At 35.9% G+C, this 20451-nt stretch overlaps 2 protein-coding genes across 8 annotated transcripts in view; both read left to right on the top strand.

Annotated features, from left to right (window-relative positions):
* Nucleotides 1-1730: 1730 nt before the first annotated feature.
* The window catches only part of TNNI3K (TNNI3 interacting kinase), a 312765-nt gene continuing 294044 nt past the window's right edge, over nucleotides 1731-20451 (top strand). For 3 of the 7 annotated variants that reach the window (XM_073896522.1, XM_073896521.1, XM_073896523.1), the window contains exons 1-2: nucleotides 1732-2103; nucleotides 2696-2804. In XM_073896522.1, coding sequence (XP_073752623.1) covers nucleotides 2064-2103; nucleotides 2696-2804 — 149 coding nt within the window. In that variant the 5' untranslated portion in view covers nucleotides 1732-2063. Of the gene's footprint in view, nucleotides 2104-2695; nucleotides 2805-20451 lie in introns of all 7 variants that reach the window. The other 4 variants (XM_073896520.1, XM_073896524.1, XR_012379408.1 and 1 more) reach the window with 3 other exon arrangements.
* Nucleotides 10586-20191, top strand: LOC112823987 (double homeobox protein A-like). The gene is made up of 2 exons (XM_073896813.1): nucleotides 10586-11131; nucleotides 20183-20191. The coding sequence occupies exons 1-2, from the start codon at nucleotides 10586-10588 to the stop codon at nucleotides 20189-20191; spliced, it is 555 nt and encodes a 184-aa protein (XP_073752914.1).

Below are 20451 nucleotides of genomic sequence, written 5' to 3'. Positions count from 1 at the left end.
AGCCAGCCTTTCTGAAAGAATAAAAATATTTTCGAAAATCAAAAGGAAAAATGCTAAAAATTAATGCATCAAGTTTATATCCTAAACAGGAAATTGGAAAAATAATGCAAAATGATATAAGAACTAGTTTTTCCTTCAAGTGGTACAGGCAGTAAACACACACACACACACACACACACACACACACACACACACACTGGTGTAAGATTTGAGATAGTGGAGAGAGAAAAAGAAAGAAGATCAGGAAAAATAGATTTAGATGTCCTTAAGAAGGTCTGCAGTTCTTCCCATCCCTGACCCTCTGGATTCAAAGTATGGAAACCATGGATTGTTTTAGGGAAATCTGAGAGAAGGGAGAACTTGTGCCTTATTTCCCAAGGCTACACCTTGGGAGACTACAAGCCTCTTAAAGAAGACTACCCGGTATGGTGTTCAGGACTATACTGAATACTTGGTCTTCAATACCAAGCATTGAGGAAGTCAGGTGCCTGGGCCAAGGAGCCTAAAGGCTGCATGTCTGGGGACAGCAAAGACTTTCTGATTTGAGGGGATACGTGTCTCATAATTGCTAAGAGAAAGCAGGTGCAACTGGAGAGGTCTGGCCTTCAAACAAGGAAAATGCAGAATGCATAGAACAAGTAACCAGAGGCCCCTACAAAATAGCAGACAGCAAAAGCCATGGCAGCATATACTGGTGAGGAGAGATAAAGCAGAGTTTTATCTATGGGAGAACAGAAATGTCCATGAAGTCAAATTATCTACTTCTCTAGCTATATCTGATAGGTACGGAAGCCCTCCCTCTGGAGCTTAGATTACCTTTGCTGAGAAAAAGGTGTGGAGAATCCTAAATTTGCCTTAGCATTTACTTCAGAAAGACAAAACTGTTTGAATATTCAACTATAATAAATGTGAAATTCATACTTGTTACATTAAAACTATGTCCTCTGGAGGTGAATTTCAAGATCGAAATCTTTATCTTCTCGGTATAATTATATTATACAAAAGAAATACATAGTTAAAAATCAGATAACTTTTCTTTCTATGTTTTCCATTTTTTCTACATCATACCATGAGTTCATTTCTATCAGGAGAAATATGCATAGGCCAAGAGAAATGTCCCCCATGAAGTAAATGGAAGGTGAATGAAAGAAGAAGAATTGGAGACTTTAACAATAATAATATCTAGCTTGAACTTCAGAAATATATAGACCTAAAATTGATTCCAGACTCCTCCACCTACCAGTAAACCTGGGTTTTCTCATCCATTATATAGGAATAATATATACCCTGCAGAATCCTGCAACGTATGAGGTATAAATGACAAAATGTATATAAAGCACTCAGATTAGTATCATCACACAGGAAGCATTCAGTCTTATTCACAATCTTGTTCTTTTCATTCTTATTTTATGAATTGCCATTTATAGAACTCCGTGTCTTAGATTTTATCTATGATGGTGTTCAACATAATCAACACATGGTAAAATTTAATCATAGTCTATGTTGAGAATTTCTTCTTATAATTTTGTACTTCTAATATAGGCAAAACTTACATTTATTTCTATTAGTAGCATGTCATAGGATGTGGGTTCCCATTATTTATATAAAGAGATGAATTCTATCACCAGTCACTCTTTTCCAACGGGCATTACTTTAACTCAGGGGAAAATGATTAGAAAGAAGCTCTAGATAGTTTTAATAGCTGTTTGTGAACCTCAGGTGTAACTGAACCACTTTCTAGATTTACCTATTAAAGAAATGGCCCATGAAGCTATGCATGGGTAGATAATCAGTTGATGAAGGTAAATAATCCTATTGAAACATTTACTATTTATTTTTGATACAGCTGTTTTTAAACAGACTGATTAGTTCCCTTTATGATTTCACCCTTGAAAGCACAAAGTGTTTTGTTCTTTGTCATTGTTGCATGACATTCCATTTGGCAGTCAGCTTATTTTTAGCCAGACTATCAAAATATTTTTCAACTGGACTGTCATTGCACTTGAACTTGGAATCTTGTAACCTGAGGAACTGCACTGTGGAAAAGAAGAAACTTCTAACAAATGGGAAATTATAAATCTAGACCAACCCAAACTTGCACGGGTAATTATTCTTATATCCTTAAATATAACATGGTTCAATAGTAGTTATAGATAATTAACACATCATTGGAGTATCTGTTAATTTTTACATGGAGGATATGACAATGTATTATATGAAACTGTTGAGAAGATTATCTGAACTCAAATTATTTTTCTCTGAAAGATTTTTAGAGAAAACAGAAAATTTCTTACAAAAGTATATTCGTTGTTAGGTAAAATGTTCCTAGGAATACTGCTGAATATAGAGATTTTAGAATTATATCTTAAAAATCTAGTATTTGAAACCTAAAAACTTTTGTCTAGGAACTAGAGATTGATGTAATTAAAATGCAATAAAATCAAATGAAATAAGTCAAATACATTCCTTTATGTAAATATATTATCCAATATCAAATAGGTTCTTAATTACTACAATTCAATATGATTGCATTTTAGATATAAACATCTGTATTTTAAGCTTACAATCAGTAATTTAAATTCAGTATTGTAGAATGTAGAATAAAAACCTGAGTTTTAATTACTTGTATGTTATGATCTGTGTCTACAGTTTGCAAAGCAGCTATGAATCAGTCCTATTTGTTTTTCTTTACTAGATGAATGGAAGAAGAAAGTCAGTGAATCTTATGTTATTATAATAGAAAGATTAGAAGATGACCTGCGGATCAAAGAAAAAGAACTTGCAGAACTAAGGCACATATTTAGGTAAAGTTCTCAGAGTTATTAGTTCTTGTTATATGTATCTTTATTAATTATCTTGTTTTTAGATACATCTATATTTAAAAACACAACCCATAGAATCTCGGATGTTACCAGGCATGTTAAGCCTTAAAATATAAGGTTACCCCTTCTTGACCACTCATATAGCCCCTAAAATGCAAATATCTTATCTCCTTAAAAAATGACTTGCATGCTCCCATTGCTTACGTCTAAGAAGAGAGTCAAATAAGGGCTGACTTTTGAATACAAGCGGTTGCTGATCTGAGTAATCTTCCCTGGAATTAGGTCTTTCTTGTAAGCCATGCCAGCAACAAAAAGCAAGATTTCTCTTCCTGAATGGTGGTAGAATATTGGCCATGTTGTTCCTTTTGAACTATTAGGGTAAGTCCAATTTTAACAAACCTTCTGGTCTCTCGACATTTAAAGGCTGTCCCTTAATGGAACTGAGTATCATTCTGCCCCTGAACAAGCATATAACACTGTGTAATACTGACTTTAAGCCTTCAGTGGGTTTTGTATCATGATAACAAGAGAAAAATAATCTGGCATAGTCACAACCTTGGAAGACACAAAATGTTCACAAAATACACACAAGCAACCTCTGGAGAAATTGAATCTGGCATTGAGAAACTAGATGCATTTTGGAGGGTCAGTTTAAGTTAACTGTCTGACCGAGGAAAAGTCCCATGTAGGCCAATTAGCCATGTTGACTTTTACCTGCATTATTCATCTAATGTACTCGTGACAAAGAATTTCCTCTATTTTACTTGGAAAACAGGTGTGAAACAATAACCAAATGACATATTTTTCACAAAAACTTTCAGCTATAGTATACAAGGTTCACATAACTGGCAATTAAAGTTATCCATGTATAATATAGTTTATATGAAATTGTCAGTGGGTTAATAAGGCTTTTTTCAAGTGATTAATTTATAATTTAGGAAATAGTTGATTCTCTGTGTTAATTTGGCCCAAAATGATAAATCAGCTTTGATACTAGTGATGAGATACCCTGGGCTGACTTTTGCAAGTACTTGAACATGATCAGTTATGGGAAAACATTTCAAATTCCTGTAAGAGATTTGACTGGCACTGATATAATAGATTTATACATATATATTTATTTTGTTGGAAAAAAGATACAAATATAAAACTTAATCATAAATCCTCTAGCTCTTATTGACTCAGATAAATATACTGAATGAAATGTGGTTAAACTAGAGAGATTTTCCTCAACTTCATAAAGTCAAAACCTCATTTATTAATTTATTTTTTTAATTTAAGAAGTACTGTGCAAATAAGTCAAGGCTAATTTAAATAGACATACCCTTTTAAGGATTAAGCTTAACAATGGGCTTGGGATGTAGGTCTTCTCTCATACTCAACAACAGACCGTTATTTTTACAGCTCTTTCTATAGCTGACTTTTCCTACATTTCCACTATATGAATAAATGTGACCTCCTTTTTACTAATTAGTATTGGGGTGAGAGGCAGGAAACAGTGTCAAGGACAATATAGTTCAGAATTTATTGTGCCAACTATATTCAAGTTGTTATTCGAGCCACATCAAATACAAGACATTAGGTAATTCTCACCATGACTCTGTGTGATAAATATGAATTCTGATGGGTGATAAACTGAGGACTAGAGACATAGTATCTTATCAAGATCATATTTTCAGTAAGTGCCAGAACTCTAATTTGTAGCAAGACCAGCTGACTCTATAGAGAAAGGTCTTCCTATTACACCCTGCTTCCTGCTCCAGGAGTTCATAATCTGATTTAGGGGGAAAACATATATAAATAACTCACAAAAGACAGTCTATGACAAGTGCCAAATGGAAAGAAAAATAAAATGGTTTCAAACACAAAAAAAGATTTGGGGGTCTTTATTTATTCATCCATTTTAAAAAGCATTCCAGATAAAAGGCATAGTTAAGTAAAGATATATAGGCAAGAATGGATGAGTACCATGGAAAGTCTAGAGAAGTCAAGAAAAACTAATGTCTTGACCTTTTTATCTAGTTGAATAAGAAAGTTATGTCAGTCAGCATAACAGTTTTACAGTGATACAAAAATAGTTTTAAACCCAGTTTCTTTTATTTACAAACTATGTATCCTTGGATATATTATTTAATCTCATTGAGCCTCGTTTCCATTTGTAAAATGAGGTTAATAATAATGACCTCACAGGATATTTGCAAAATGATGTCAATTAAATATTGAGTTGAGGGCCTAACACACAGTAGGCATGGAATAATTGGAGGTTTCTATTATGGTTGGATAAATAAGGGCAGTTAGAAAGACTGAAGACTTTATTATCTAGTGTAAGTAACAAATAGTTTATTAAAAAGTTAGAAAGTAAGAAAGTTAGGGTTAAATGTTTTAATATGAAAATATTAAATGTCTTAATATGTTTTCAAAAGTAAAAATGTATGAGTACTTTCTTTATGGCATTCAAGGTAGATAATAAATCCATTAATTAAAAGAGATTTTCCACACCATTTTGTGCCAAGGCTTCTGTTAGCTCACATACATAATCTCCTGGTATAACTTTCACCCACAATACAGCATACAGGGAGATGGTACTAAATTTTAAAAAGATAAACGGAACTAAACCGTTATGTTTCTTATGCCAATTTATAGCAGCTTTGGGATAAAAGCTTGGTAGAGTAATGAAGGGGAAGGGAATTGGAATGTTTTCTCATCTTCCACAATAAAGTTGCATTCACTCGTAACTTTGGACATTTGTTGAGATAACAGATGGAAGATAGGAAGAGATGAAGAAAAAGAGAAGGCAGAAGAAGGAAAGACAGAAGTGGTACATTGGAATACCATTGTCTGTATTTCCTCCTCTGTGCTTTCTCTAATCTTTTTGTTTATCAATATAATAGCACTTACTACATGGTGTTGTCTTTATCCATTTACAATTCTTTCTAACCACTAGTATATGTGTTCACTAAAGGCAGCTTCTTTGTCTTATTTAGATTTATTTATATTTGTGTTTATTTGTAATACCTATTAGTATAGCACTTGAAAGGAAAAAAACTAACAACTTAGTGCCTACCATATTTTAGTCATGCTACTAGATATTTTAATTTTCATTAGCTCATACAATCCTAACTGTATATATGTAAAGTGCTTTAGCACAATGATTGGCACATGGTAAATGCTCAAAAATTTTAGTTAAAAACTAATCATCATTGTTTATGTTAACAACTTCTGAGGTAGGCATTTGTTGCAATTGCCATTTTATACTTAAAGAAAATGAGGCAATCAGATTAAATTGGCTTGAAAAAGGATAAACAATTGTATGATTGTACTGGGATTGTATCCACTTGTATTTAATTTCAAAATGTGTAATCTTCATGATCTTTGTTCTCAACCTGGGAGGGGGGAACAAATTATCTTCGAAATATCTTCAAATTATCTTCGAAATATTTTTATTTTCCCTATACCACTCCACAATTTTGCTATATCCTGTGTATTAGAACTACCCCTGGGGGTGGGAGTAGAAGACTATATTTTAGTCCCCCACCCCTACCCCTGGTGAAACATGTACCTCAGCCACGATCTTTGAACACCACTCACATGATGGCCCTCCACATGTAACTTTTAAAAGCTTTTTGATTAAATTATTTTGTTTCAATATGTTTTTAAGTCATTAGAAATTTTAGAACTGTATTGTGCTAATTTAATTGTCAGAGCTACTCTTTATCTTCTTAATCTGCAATATGAAATTTGACATCACTGAGGAGGTTCCAGAGAAGTTATATTGTTTCAATGCCATGCTATTTCAGCAATAATCAAAATAACCCTATTTTTTTTCTCATTTTAAATCTTATTTTGTCATTGAGTTGATAATAATATTCCACTTTGAGATTGATTAGGTTTAATGAATAAACTAAAATAGAAGAATGCTCTGTTTCATGGGCAAGCAGTTATAATATTTGCATGCTAAAAATGTACAGAGGGGGAGGGAAGAGAGAAAAAGTATATATGCCCTTCCTGCTCATTTTCTCCCTGAAAAGTTCCTCTGGGCGCAGCTGCAGTCCACCATACCTATCCTCCAAATGAAATATCTTCCAAAATTCTACTTTTTCAAAGCCATAACCAATTATGGAATTTAGCTATTATAAAATGAATAGCTCCAGAAACATGGCAGGCTGACCTTATCTAAAATAGTGAAATTCTGCATCAAGTTGAGAAGTAGAATATTGAGGGGGGACATGTCATCTTATAAAATTAAAATAGTGTGAAAGTATTATTTGGCATGTTTGGTTAGTGCATTGTGCTAATTAGCAATGAAACCAAAACAAACCACCACAGCAACAGAAAGACAATTCACATTGCCCCAAGACTGCCTACCTTTTTATTTCTTTTCTTGCTTGTCTAGGTAAAACCAGTTATGAATAATAATTGTACAATAATAGCTTGTGAAAACCTTATGAAGCAGCTTGATCTCAATCTCTCTGTCTTTCAGTCTCTCTCTCCCTCTAGCTTGCTACCTCACTAGCTCTCACTACCTCTCCTCTATTCTTCCCTCCCATCCCATACTGCCTCTGTCTTCCCTTTCTGCTTCTGATCTCCCTTCTCAAATGCAAGGCAAAATTATAAAATTGTTAAAATAATCAATATAATAATCAATATCAGTGCTTTATTAAAAATAATTATTATAGCTAATGTTTATAAAACTCTTACAAGATCTAAGCCTCACAATAAATTATTATTGTCTCAATTTTATCATCCTTAGCTATTCTTGCTCTATCGGCCAACATATTTCAGCAATTATTTATTGTATAATGAATGAATAAATATACTTCATGTTGTTAGTTTTCCTGATTGGATCTGTATGATATTGGACAAATACATTTCTGGGTATTTCCTGGGGATATACCTTGGGAATAGATCTTATTGATGGTTTTTTTGTTTCTGTTGTTTGGTGGGACAGGAATCAGAAACAGCCACAAGAACTACCTAAGAAGTTACAAGGGGGAGGAGTTAAGATGGTAGAGAAGTGGGGGAACTAGGGGCTTTCCTCCTCTCTTGAATACAGCTGTATTGAGGTCAGATCACTTGGAACACCCAGGAAATAGATCTGAGGATTTTTAGGAGGATTTCTACGATTGGAGGAAGACAACATGGCAGGTGCAGGGTGTGTGGAAGTGAACTGGGGAAGAGGAAAACTGCCATGCTGCAGACGGAGGGAACCCTTTCCACAGGAGAGAAAGGGGACAGAGGTCGAGAGGGGTTGAGAGAGTGTGGCTTTGGGTTTGCACAAGAAGAAAACCTCTCAGACCACAGCCTGGGGAGTTGGGGGACCTGGGTGGTGCAGGTTTTTTGCAAACAGTGAATATAGCTCAGATTCTGAGCTTTTGGAAGTGTATGACTTTTGCGGAGAGTAGCTGTAGCTTGTGCTCCTGGAGAGAAGAACAGCTCTGGCCCAGGAGCATGCACAAAGCGGAGTAGGGATCTCAGAGGTCGCACTGGGAGAGATTGCTCCCGTTCCTGGAGTACATTTGGAAGAGGGTATATATCCTCTCCAAGGACAAAAGACACTGCAGGCACCAGCAAATGGCCTTTCATCGGCAGCAAACAAAAGTGTGCACAGAGGCTGGATAACCTGGTTGCTGCTTTTCATGTTGCCAAAACATAGAATCCGCACACTGCACAGGTGGGGAACTTTTTTTGGGAAAAAGAGCACTAGTCAGAGAGCCGCAAGCCTCTAATCCAGAAGAGGAAGCAGACCAGAGTGGTGCCACTACTTTAAGATTTGGACTTTTGTATCCCAGCGGCGCCAGCAGAATAGCTGGGCGCCATGCATGCTGATGGCCCTCACGTTTCCGTGAGGACTTCCTGAACAGCAGGGGGTGTGAGAGCCCCCAACCAAAAGGAGAGAGTGGGATGTTGCCATTTTACCCCCACTACCACCACAGCCTGGCAGCAGAGAACAACACAGAGTCCCCTAGGGCAGGTGGGAGCGGCTTTCATCAAACCCCACCCACCCTGTGCTTGGAAAGTGCTTTTTTTTTTCCTTTTTTTTTTTTTTTTTAATTGAGGAAGGGACTAACTGAGCCAGCGCAGTAGGCGTCTCCTGGAGAAGAGCAACTCAGGCAGCACACCACATGCACCAAGTGTACTGAGTATACAGTGCCTCACAGCGTCCCCTTCAGTTCTGCTGGAAATAAGACCAGGCTATATATATATATATATATATATTTTTTTTTTTTTTTCCTTTTACTTTTTTTTTTTTTACTCCAATCAGACCTACAATTTTTTTTTGGTTTTTGTTTTTGTTTTTCTTTTTTGGATCAGGCTTCTTTCTTTTCTTTTTTTTTCTTTTTAGGGCCGCCTGGGTGGCTCAGTGGGTTAAGCATCTGCCTTTGGCTCAGGTCATGATCCCAGGGTCCTGGGATTGAGCCCCACATCAGGCTCCTTGCTCAGCAGGGGCCTGCTTCTCCCTCTGCCTGCCGCTCCCCCTGCTTGTGCTCTCTCTCTCTCTGTCAAATAAATAAATTAATTTTTAAAAAAAGCCAGAACACAATAGCAGAATGCACACAGCATACACCAGAAACACTTCCCAAAGTGCCAGGCCCTGGAGAAAGTATGACCTCTTTTTAATATATCATTACTCCGGGGCACCTGAGTGGCTCAGCTGTTAAGCGTCTGCCCTCGGCTCAGGTCAGGACCTGGGATCGAGACCCACATCTGGCTCCCTGATCAGCGGGAAGCCTGCTTCTCCCTCTCCCACTCCCCCTGCTTGTGTTCCCTCTCTTGCTATGTCTCTGTCAAATAAATAAATAAATAAAATCCTTAAAAAAATTTTTATCATTACTCTGAGATGCAAGAAACAAAGAAGCTTTCATAACACGCAAAAGATAGAAAATTAGCCAAAATGAAAAGACAGAGGAATTCTCTCCAAAAGAAAAGTCAGGAAGATACCACAGCCAGGGACTTGCTCAAAGCAGATATAAGCAATATATCTAAACAAGAATTTAGATCAACAGTTATAAAACTTCTAGCTGGTCTTTAAAAAAAAATCATTGAAGACACCAGATAACCCTTGCTGCAGAGGTAAAAGACCTAAAAACTGGTCAGGCTGAAATAAAAAATGCTATAGCTGAGATGAAAAACAGACTGGATATAATCACTACAAGGAATGAAGAAGCAGAGGAGAGGACAGGTGTTATAGAAGATGAAATTATGGAAAATAATGAAGCTGAAAAGAAAAGGGAAAGAAAACCATCACCAAGGTAGACTTAGGGAACTCAGTGATTCCATAAAGCAAAATAATATCCATATCATAGGAGTCCCAGAAGAAGAAGAGTGGGAAAGGGGGGCAGAAAGTTTATTTGAATTAATTATAGCTGAGAACTTCCCTAATCTGGGGAAGGAAACAGGCATTCAAGTCCAAGAGGCAAGAGAACTCCCCTCAAAATCAACAAAAACAGACATAGTGAAATCAACAAAACTACAACATATTATAGTGAAACTAGCAAAATATAAAAAAAGAGAGAGAGAGAGAGAATCCTGAAAGCAACTTGGGAGAAAAGATCCTTAACCTACAAGGGTAGACACGTAAGGCTAGCAACAACACTGTCCATAGATACCTGGCAGGCCAGAAATGATTGGCATCATATATTCAACATCTAAAGTGGGAAAAATATATAGCCAAGAATTTATTCAGCAAGGTTGTCATTCAGAATAGAAGGGGAGATTAAAAGTTTCCAAGACAGGATCCTTAGACTTCAGAACTCTCTTCCAACATGGCCCAAGACAACTCTCCAAACAAGACCATAACAATGAATCAGAGACGCAGCCGCACAAAATTCACAGAAGATCAATTGAAAATCCTCATCAAGGCATTTGACCAAAATCCTTACCCAGGTTATGCTACCAAACAAAGACTTGCTTTAGAAATCAACACTGATGAGTCCAGAATCCAGATTTGGTTTCAGAATCGAAGAGCTAGGCACCAGTGCCAGAAAAAATCAGAACCCGATGAGGACTTAGAATCAAGTCAAGACCAAGATCACTCTGAAGAGGAGATTCAAAGTAGAGAAGACAGACGGTGTCGTACCAGCTATACTTCTTCACAATTACACACCCTCATCGGGGCATTTATGAACAACCCTTATCCTGGCATTGATACCAGAGAGCAACTTGCTAAAGAAATTGGCATTCCAGAGTCAAGAGTCCAAATTTGGTTTCAAAATCAGAGATCCAGATTCCATGTCCAGAGAAAAAGAGAACCTGATGCTCAAGACTCAGAACAGAGACAAGACCAGGAACAGGATCTCTGGGATGAGAGAGTTCAAGAGAGAGAGAGGGAGAGTGCACAAAGAGAGGGAGCGGCAGACAGAGGGAGAAGCAGACTCTCTGCTGACCAAGGAGCCCAATGCGGGACTCGATCCTAGGACCCTGGGATCATGACCTGAGCCAAAGGCAGACGCTTAATGACTGAGCCACCTAGGTGCCCCTATATTTGTCATTTCTAAGTGACCTATTCCTTGACTTGCTTGTTTTATAAATAATCTTAAGTGACTTTCTGGAGACCCCCTCAGGGGCTGCATTCCTTAGGCAGTATTTTCTTTTTTAATAATTAAGTGTAATTGTAGTAAAATAAATAGAACATAAAATGTACTATCACAACCAATGTACAGTTCCATGGTATTAATTACATGTATGTTTTTCAACCAGCGCCACCATCCAACTGCATAATTGTTTTCCCCTTGCAAAACTAAAACTCTATACTGCAAAACAAAAACTTCCCATCTCCCTTCACCTCAACCTGTGGTAACCACCATTCTACTTTCTTTCTCTATGAATTTGACTATTCTAGGTATCTCATATAAATAGAATCATACAAAAAAAAAAAAGTTTCCAAGACACACAAAAACTAAAGGAGTTTGTGAACACTAAACCAGCCCTGTAAGAAATATTAAAGGGGACCCTTTGAGTGGAAAGAGAGAACAAAAGTAACAAAGACTAGAAAGAAACAGAGACAATCTATAGGAACAGCAACTTTATAGGTAATACAATGGCACTAAATTCATATCTTTCCATAATTACTCTGAATGTAAATGGACTAAATGCTCCAACAAAAGACAGGTTATCAGAATGAATGAAAAAACAAGACCCATCATTATGCTGCTTATAAAAGACTCATTTTAGACTCAAAGACACCTCCAGATTGAAAGTGAGGGGTGGAGAACCATCTCTTATGCTAATGGACATCAAAAGAAAGCCAGAGTAGCCATCCTTATATCAGACAAACTAGACTTTAAAACAAAAACTGTAATAAGAGATGAAGAAGGACACTATATCATAATAAAAGGGTCTATCCAACAAGAAGATTTAACAACTGTAAATACTTATGCCCCTAAATTAGGAGCAGCCACATATATATAAATCAATTAATAACAAACCTAAAGAAATTAATTGATAACAATACAATAGTAGTAGGGAAATTTAACACCCAACTCATAGCAATGGACAGATCTTCTAAGCAGAAGATCAACAAAGAAACAAGAGCTTTGAATGGCACACTAGACCAGATGGAGTTAATAAATATATTCAGAACATTTAAGCAGCAGAATACAAATTCTTTTTGAGTGAACATGGAACATTCTCCAGTAGAGATCATGTACTGGGTCACAAATCAGGATGCAACCAGGTATAAAAAAGATGGAGATCATATTATGCATATTTTCAGACCACAATGCTATGAAACAAAGTCAACCACAAGAAAAAATTTGGAAAGGCCACAAATAAAAGGAGGTTAAAGAATATCCCACTAAAGAATGAATGGGGGACTCCTGAGTGTCTCAGTCAACTAGTTAAGCATCTGCCTTCAGCTCAGTTCATGATCTCAGGGTCCTGGGATGGAGCCCTGAAATGGGGCTCCCTGCTCAGTGGGGATCCTGCTTCTCCCTCTCCATCTGCTGTCCCCCCTGCTTGTGCTCTCTTGCTCTCTCTCTAGTGCTCTTTCTCTCAAATAAGTAAATAAAATCTTAAAAAAAGAGAAAAGAATGAATGGGCCAACGAGGAAATTAAAGAAGAAATTTTAAAAAAATTCATGGAAGAAAATGAAAATGAAAACACAAAAGTTCAAAATTTTGGGGATGCAGAGAAGGTGGTGTTAAGAGGGAAGTATATAGCAACATAGGCATTCCTCAAGAAGCAAGAAAAGTGTCAAATACATAACCTAACCTTACACCTAAAGGAGCTGGAAAAAGAACAGTAAATGAAGCCTATATCCAGAGAGGGGAAACAATGTAGATTAGAGCAGAAATCAATGGTATAGAAATCAAATAAACAGTAAAACAGATCAATGAAACTAGGAGCCAGTTCATTAAATAATTAAGAAGATTGCTAAATCCCTATCCAGACTTATCAAAAAGAAAAGAGAATGGAACCAAATAAAATCATGAATGAAAGAGGAGAGATCACAACAAACACTGAAGAAATACAAACAATTGTAAGAGAATATTATGAGCATTTATAGGCAAACAAATTAGGCACTCTGGAAGAAATGGATAAATTCCTAGAAACATATAAGTTACCAAAACGGAAACAGGAAGAAATAGAAAATCTGACAGACCCATAACCAGCAAAGAAATTGAGTCAATAATCAAAAATCTCGCAACAAACAAAAGTCCAGGGCCAGATAGCTTCCCAGGGGAATTCTACCAGACATTTAAAGAATTAATACCTATTCTTCTGAAATTTCCAAAAAATAGAAATGGAAGGAAAACTTCCAAACTCATTTTATGAGGCCAGAATTAGCTTGATTCCAAAACTAGGTAAAAACCTAACAAGGAGAATTACAGACCAACATCCCTGATGAACACAGATGCAAAAATTCTCAACAAGATACTAGCTAATTGGATCCAATGGTACATTAAAAGGATTATTCACCATGAACAAGAAGGATTTATTCAAGGGCTGCAAGGGTGGTTCAACATCCTCAAATCAATCAGTGTGATACACCACGTTAATAAAAGAAAGGATAAGAACCATATGATCCTCTCAATAGATGCAGAAAAAGCATTTGACAAAATACAGCATTCCTTCTTGATAATAACCCTCAACAAAGTAGGTATAGAGAGAACATACCTCAACTTCCTAAAGACCATACATGAAAGACCCATATCTAATATTATCTCAATGGGGAAAAATTGAGAGCTTTTCCCCTAAAGTCAGGAAAACAACAGGGATATCCACTCTCACCACTGTTGTTCAACCTAGTACTGGAAATCCTCACCTCAGCAATCAGACAACAAAAAAGAAATAAAAGGCATCGAAATCAGTAAAGTAGAAGTCAAATTTTCACTCTTCATAGATAACATGATACTCTCTGCGGAAAATGCAAAAGACTCCAACAAAAAAATTGCTAGAACGTATACAGGAATTCAGCAAAGTCACAGGATATAAAATCAACACACAGAAGTCCTTTGCATTTCTATACACCAACAATGAAGCAGCAGAAAGAGAAATCAATGAATTGATCCCATTTACTATTGCACCAAAAACCATAAGATACCTAGGAACAAACCTAACCAAAGATGTAAAAGATCTGTATGCTGAAAACTATAGAACTGTTATGAAAGAAATTGAGGAAGAAACAAAAAAATGGGAAAACACTCCATGCTTGTTGATTGGAACAAATATTCTTAAAATGTCTATACTACCCAAAGTAATCTACACATTCAATGCAATCCCTATCAAAATAACACCAGCATTTTTCACAGAGCTAGAACAAAAAATTCTAAAATTTGTATGAAACCAGAAAAGACCCCAAATAACCAAAGTTAGAACAAAGAATTCTAAAATTTGTATGGAACCAGAAAAAAACCCAAATAACCAAAGTAATGTTGAAAAAGAAAACCAAACCTGAGGGCATCACAATTCTGGTCTTCAAGCTGTATTTTACAGCTGTAATCATCAAGACAATGTGGTACTGGCAAAAAAACAGACACATTGGTCAATGGAACAGAATAGAGAACCCAGAAATTAACTCTCAACTCTGGTCAACTAATCTTTGACAAAACAGGAAAGAATATCCAGTGGGAAAAAGACAGTGTCTTCAACAAATGGTGTTGGAAAAACTGGACATCCACATGCAGAAGAATGAAACTGGACCACTTTCTTACACCACACAAAAAAATTAATTCAAAATGGATGAAAGACTTAAATTTAAGGCAGAAATCCATCAAAATCCTAGAGGAGAACACAGGCAACAACCTCTTTGATCCTGGCCACAGGACTTCTTTCTAGACACGTCTCAGGAGGCAAGTAAAACAAACAAACAAACAAAAAGAACTATTGGGACTTCATCAGGAGAAAAAGCTTTTGCACAGCAAAGGAAACAATGAATAAAACTAAAAGGCAGCCAATGGAAGGGGAGAAGATATTTGTAAATGACATATTAAATAAAGGGTTAGTATCCAAAATCTATAATGAACTTGTCAAACTCAATACCCAAAAATAAAAAATCCTGTCAAGAAATGGGCAGAAGATATGAACAGACATTTCTCCAAAGAATACATACAAATGACTAACAGACACATAAAAAAAATGCTGAACAACACTTATCAGCAGGAAATACAAATCAAAACCCCTATGGGATACCACCTCACACCGGTCAGAATGGCTAAAATTAACAATTTGGGAAACACATGTTGGTAAGGATGCAGAGAAAGGGAAACCCTCCTACACTGTTGGTGGGAATGCAACTGGTGCAGCCACTCTGGAAAACAATATGGAGTTCCTCAAGAGGTTAAAAATAGAGCTACCCTACAACCAACAATTGCACTACTAGGTATTTATCCAAAAGATACAAAAACAGTGATTCAAAGGGGCACATGCACCCCAATGTTTATAGCACCACTTTCCACAATAGCCAAAATATGGAAAGAGCCCAGATGTCCATTGACTGATGAATGAATATGTTACTCAGCCATAAAAAAGAATGAAATCTTGCCATTTGCAATGCTGTGGATGGAACTAGAATGTATTATGCTAAGCGAAATGTCAGAGAGACAAATACCAAATGATTTCACTCGTTTGTGGAATTTAAGAAACAAAAGAGATGAACATAGGGGAAGGGAAGGAAAATAAAATAAGATAAAAGCAGAGAGGGAGACAAACAATAAGAGACTCAACTATAGAGAACAAACTGACGATTGCTGGAGCAGAGGTGGGTGGGGGAATGGGGTAATTGGGTGATGGGCATTAAGAAGGACACTTGATGTAATGAGACCTGGGTGTTATATGCAACTGATGAATCACAAAATTCTACTCCTGAAATTAATAATACGCTATATGTTAACTATCTTGAAATTAAATAAAACAAAAACACACACAAAAAAAGAATTTACAATCAACCATTTGAAACTAAATTATCAATTTGGGAAACTAGATGATCTAAAGCAAATCCTCTTCTTCTTTCTATCTTCTTGGTCTTTCCCTAAATTTCAGCAAATGAATTAATTTAAAAAATGCGTCTACCTATCAGAATATTTTGGACATTGGTATGTTATTTTTGGCCAACTGTTCAAATGTTACATTTTTATTAGTTTCCATTTGTGGTCATGTCAGATATTTTCTTGAAAGGATGAGGTCATGAGAAAGAAATTTAATTGGATCACAAAACTGCATACTTTTCTGTATAAAAGATAAAGGCTAAGAAAAGAGTTCATTATGCTACAAGAAAGAAAGTAACCTTTGGGTACCAGACTACCATTTTTAATGATTAAAGACAGAATTTACTGTTAGAAATATATTCATAATAGTGACTTCATTTTAATTAGGAACTTCATCCATACCTCAGCAAACACTATGAACTCATTAGGATATGTTAAGTTACAGTATGGCATGGCAGGTGATGAAAAATGTAAGGGGAAATTAAAAAATAAATTGAGCTTAGGGTATTAGAATACATTAGTGATGTTCAATTGACAGGGAATTTGACATACACAGTTCCTTTAGAAGAGGCAGAAGAAGAGAATATGAAATATCTCTCCTAGGAATGATTGCATTAAAACCTTGAATATTTTGATTACATGTTTCAAAACAGAAACATTTGACTAGAAGTTAATGGGAAGTAAGAATTAGGATTCAAATATAGCCCCAAAGTAACTCTCACTTAAAAAACTACATTCCAGTTATTAAAGTTAACATAAAAATTGTACTATTAAAATTGCACTTGACTGCCAAATATTGTGGGAGCCTATTCTCAGTTGATTCATTTTGTTGCCATTAATAGAAGCATGAGTTCAAGGAGGATATAATTCAAGAGAAGAACAAAAACAACAGACAATAGCATTGTTTTGAGCAAGGAGCTCTTTAGGACTGTATATCGAGTCACGTATGAATGGTCAAGTCTACTTTAAGATTCAGTGAGTTAAGAATTGATTGTTGAACAAAAAGTCACTAATATAATTCATGCTTTCAATTTTACTTATGTAAACAATAGTTATTCATTTAGGGTTATTCTTATTTTAAATAAAGCCATAAACTTTATCATCTTATATTTTCTGTTTATTCAGTGTTTACTTTCTTTGCAAAGCTGATCGGGGCATGAGAAATCAGGACTAATACTGAGGTCAATTGCAGAATTCTATCTAGCATGCATTTTTCCAGGACTAATGCACTTAAAGGATCCAGGACACAGTGAGCAATTTTATATCAAGCAGACTGTTGAGAACATGGTAAGATGATTATTAAGAACAGAGATGGAGCACAAAGTTGGTGTTTAGTAGGTGTTGCGACAGACTGATTGAATACATCATCAAAGTTACATCACGGAATAAGAAAGCAATTGAGTCTATCGTCTCATAAAACAGTTGCTCCTTTCAGAGCAACTGTTTCTCCCCCCCCTTTGGATTTTTAAGATCCCCTCTTTTTTCCTCCTTTGTTAAGTTAATATCTCCAGTGTTGAAAGTAGCCTTCCCATGATGTCCCTGGATTTACATTACAAAATTGTGATTCTAGTAGTTGCTCTGAGTCACTGACAGGTACTATGTGTCACAACATCCAAGTTGGTAGTCTTTTTAAAAGCATGTGAAGACAAGGTCAGACATTTTCTAGGAGCCTGAATGAGAGTCACCATGAGCATAAAATACATCTATAGAATTCTCAAAATCAGGAAATTTTACAGGTTGTCAAATGTGAGAGATTGAGGAAGGTCAAACTTGGTTTGAAAATTGTGCTAAAATTCTCCCAAGATTTAGACTATGCAGGGGAAGTTGTACACTCTGTGACCTTGTTAACAATAGTAATAATAATAAAATAACCATTTATTGATAACATATGTGCTAGGTACTACAGTAAGCCCTAACCTCATGTATTCTTCACAACAATATAATCTCTATGCATTATTTTAATCATTTCATAACTGAAGAAATTACAGCTTGAAGAGGTTTAATAACTTGTCCAAATTGGAGGGGAGAAAAAAAACTACTTAAGAGGCAGAAGCAGGATAGGATTTCAATCCTCATATAAATACAAGGCCCAAACTTTTAAGGATTACCTACACTGCTGAAATTATTTTCCACTTTTAAAACATCAAAACATGGCAGATATTGCTGTATAATATTAGAAATACGTTGAAAAACTAATTTTCTCAAGGGTTTATTGCTACAGAGGAGCTCCCAAGCCTTTTCTTCTTTCTGCGTTTGCCATTAAGTTCATTATAGTTAGCTCAAAAGATACGTCCTTCCCTGTTCTTCTTTTAGGCTGAAGGTTATATATTTCTTTACATTTAACAGAAGGCTTCCCTTTCCTTCCCCACCGAATACTTTGTTTTCTGTCTTTTGATCTTATTGTGTGTTTTCATTGCTGGATAATGGAAGGACCAGGAAAGAAAAGCCAGGGCAGCTGAGAGTTTCTAAATCATTGTCAATCAACATCTTCAATGGTTAGTCACAGTTTCCTTCCCTTTTTATTTATGGACACTGATTTCCTACAAACTTTAAGAGAAAAATCCCAACCACCTAGGTTTAAAAGCAGAGTTCAGCTCTTCAGAAAACGTGTACTATTTGAAATCATAACCACAGAGAAGACCTCTGTGAATGCACTTGTAAGTCTGGGCTGCTGAGTGCACTTTGTTTAGTACTACCTATTAATTTTAATTTCTGCAAGACATCTATAATACAATTGGCTTTAAGAGTTAAGAAGCCTGGCTCAGGCAAAGGCCACACATTTCCAAGAACCATGTTATTTTGTGAAGTTCCTGCACATACCATAAAATAGGTATACCATTTACAATTAGGTTCATTTTAAACAGACATTTAAAACAGTAGTATTTTCATCAGAAATATTTTTTTGGCATCATTCATTGAACTGGGGGAAAGCACAGATAGGAGTGAGTTAAACTCTTAGCTATTTTTCCCTGAAATCCTTGTCTCCTTGCTCTATTATTAACATTTGTAAAGATGACTCTGAGTTTATTGTACTTCTACATATAGCATTCCAAAGCAAGTTGAGGTATATTTCTCAATATGAATAAGCATGTCTGTGGACTTTGCAGCTGGGAAGTTGAACATGCAAAGCAAGAAGGTTATGAGGATGGGGATATTCTAGAATATTCTATGAAAACAAACCACTGGGCTTGCCATTGCTAATTAAAGTTTTCACTGAGATCCTTCAATGTCTCTAGATTTAGAGATTTTCTGTTTTTAGCAGCACCCTGGAAATAGCACCTTTTCTTTTCTATTTTAAATATTCCAGTAGCTTTTGAAGTGCTTAACTGGGTGCCTTGATGATAATGTCCTGAATTTATAGTACCTTTCAAGTGTAAGTACTTTACAAATGATATGGAAGTCTCCCTCACCAAAGAGGATGCTATCTCGCTAAAGCTGCTGGAGATTTAAATAGGCAGGAAGCTGCTTGAAATTGACCTGGAAGGCCAAGGATATGATCTCATTTCTACCGAAAAATGCCCTGGGAATACCAACAACTTCAAGAGGTCAAGAATTTTAGCTTTACATTCCTTTTCCAAGACTACCTTTGGCTGTCTAGGGCCCTCCTGGGGCAGTGGTCTTTGTTCAGACAAAGGCAAGGATTTTACTAATTGAATCACTAACACTACTCCTCTCCAGGGATTGTATCATAGTAAGGATCAGAGTTTAGACCTCCTTTATCTGTGAAATCTGACCCTGTCAGAGTACAAAGAAACTTTGCTTCAGGCAGAATCTGTAAAACATTGGGATTATATTCTTCTCTCCAATCTCTTATCAAATGCTACTTTTTTTTTCTTTTTGGAGGGAATTTCTTGACTTTCTCCATAAATACGATGTGAAATTTTGAATGTGAATGAGTTTACTTTCAAATGTCTGTTTTCTATTTCTCTTATACAGAAATTTTAATTCATAAACTTTCCTTGAAAAGTTCAAATTATACATAGAACACAAAACTAAGTCCTTAATTTAAACTTATCTCTCTAACTTTCATATTATTTTCTCTTGACTTTAAGTATTCTTCATATGGATGCATATTCAAAATTCTTTTTCTAGGTGCCACAAAATCCTAGAAAAGACATACTTCTGAATTTATAGTAACAGGTTTCCCTTTCATAAGTTTTCAAGTGAAAAATAGTAAATTAAAAGGTGAAATTTTTAGTCATCTG

The sequence above is a fragment of the Callorhinus ursinus genome, unplaced genomic scaffold (genome assembly GCF_003265705.2).
Source record: "Callorhinus ursinus isolate GAN/ISIS: 27379988/994484 unplaced genomic scaffold, GSC_fseal_2.0 scaffold9, whole genome shotgun sequence".
NCBI classification, from domain to species: domain Eukaryota; kingdom Metazoa; phylum Chordata; class Mammalia; order Carnivora; family Otariidae; genus Callorhinus; species Callorhinus ursinus.
Note: the sequence above shows the minus strand (reverse complement) of the source record. Positions and strands in the feature narration are given on the sequence as shown.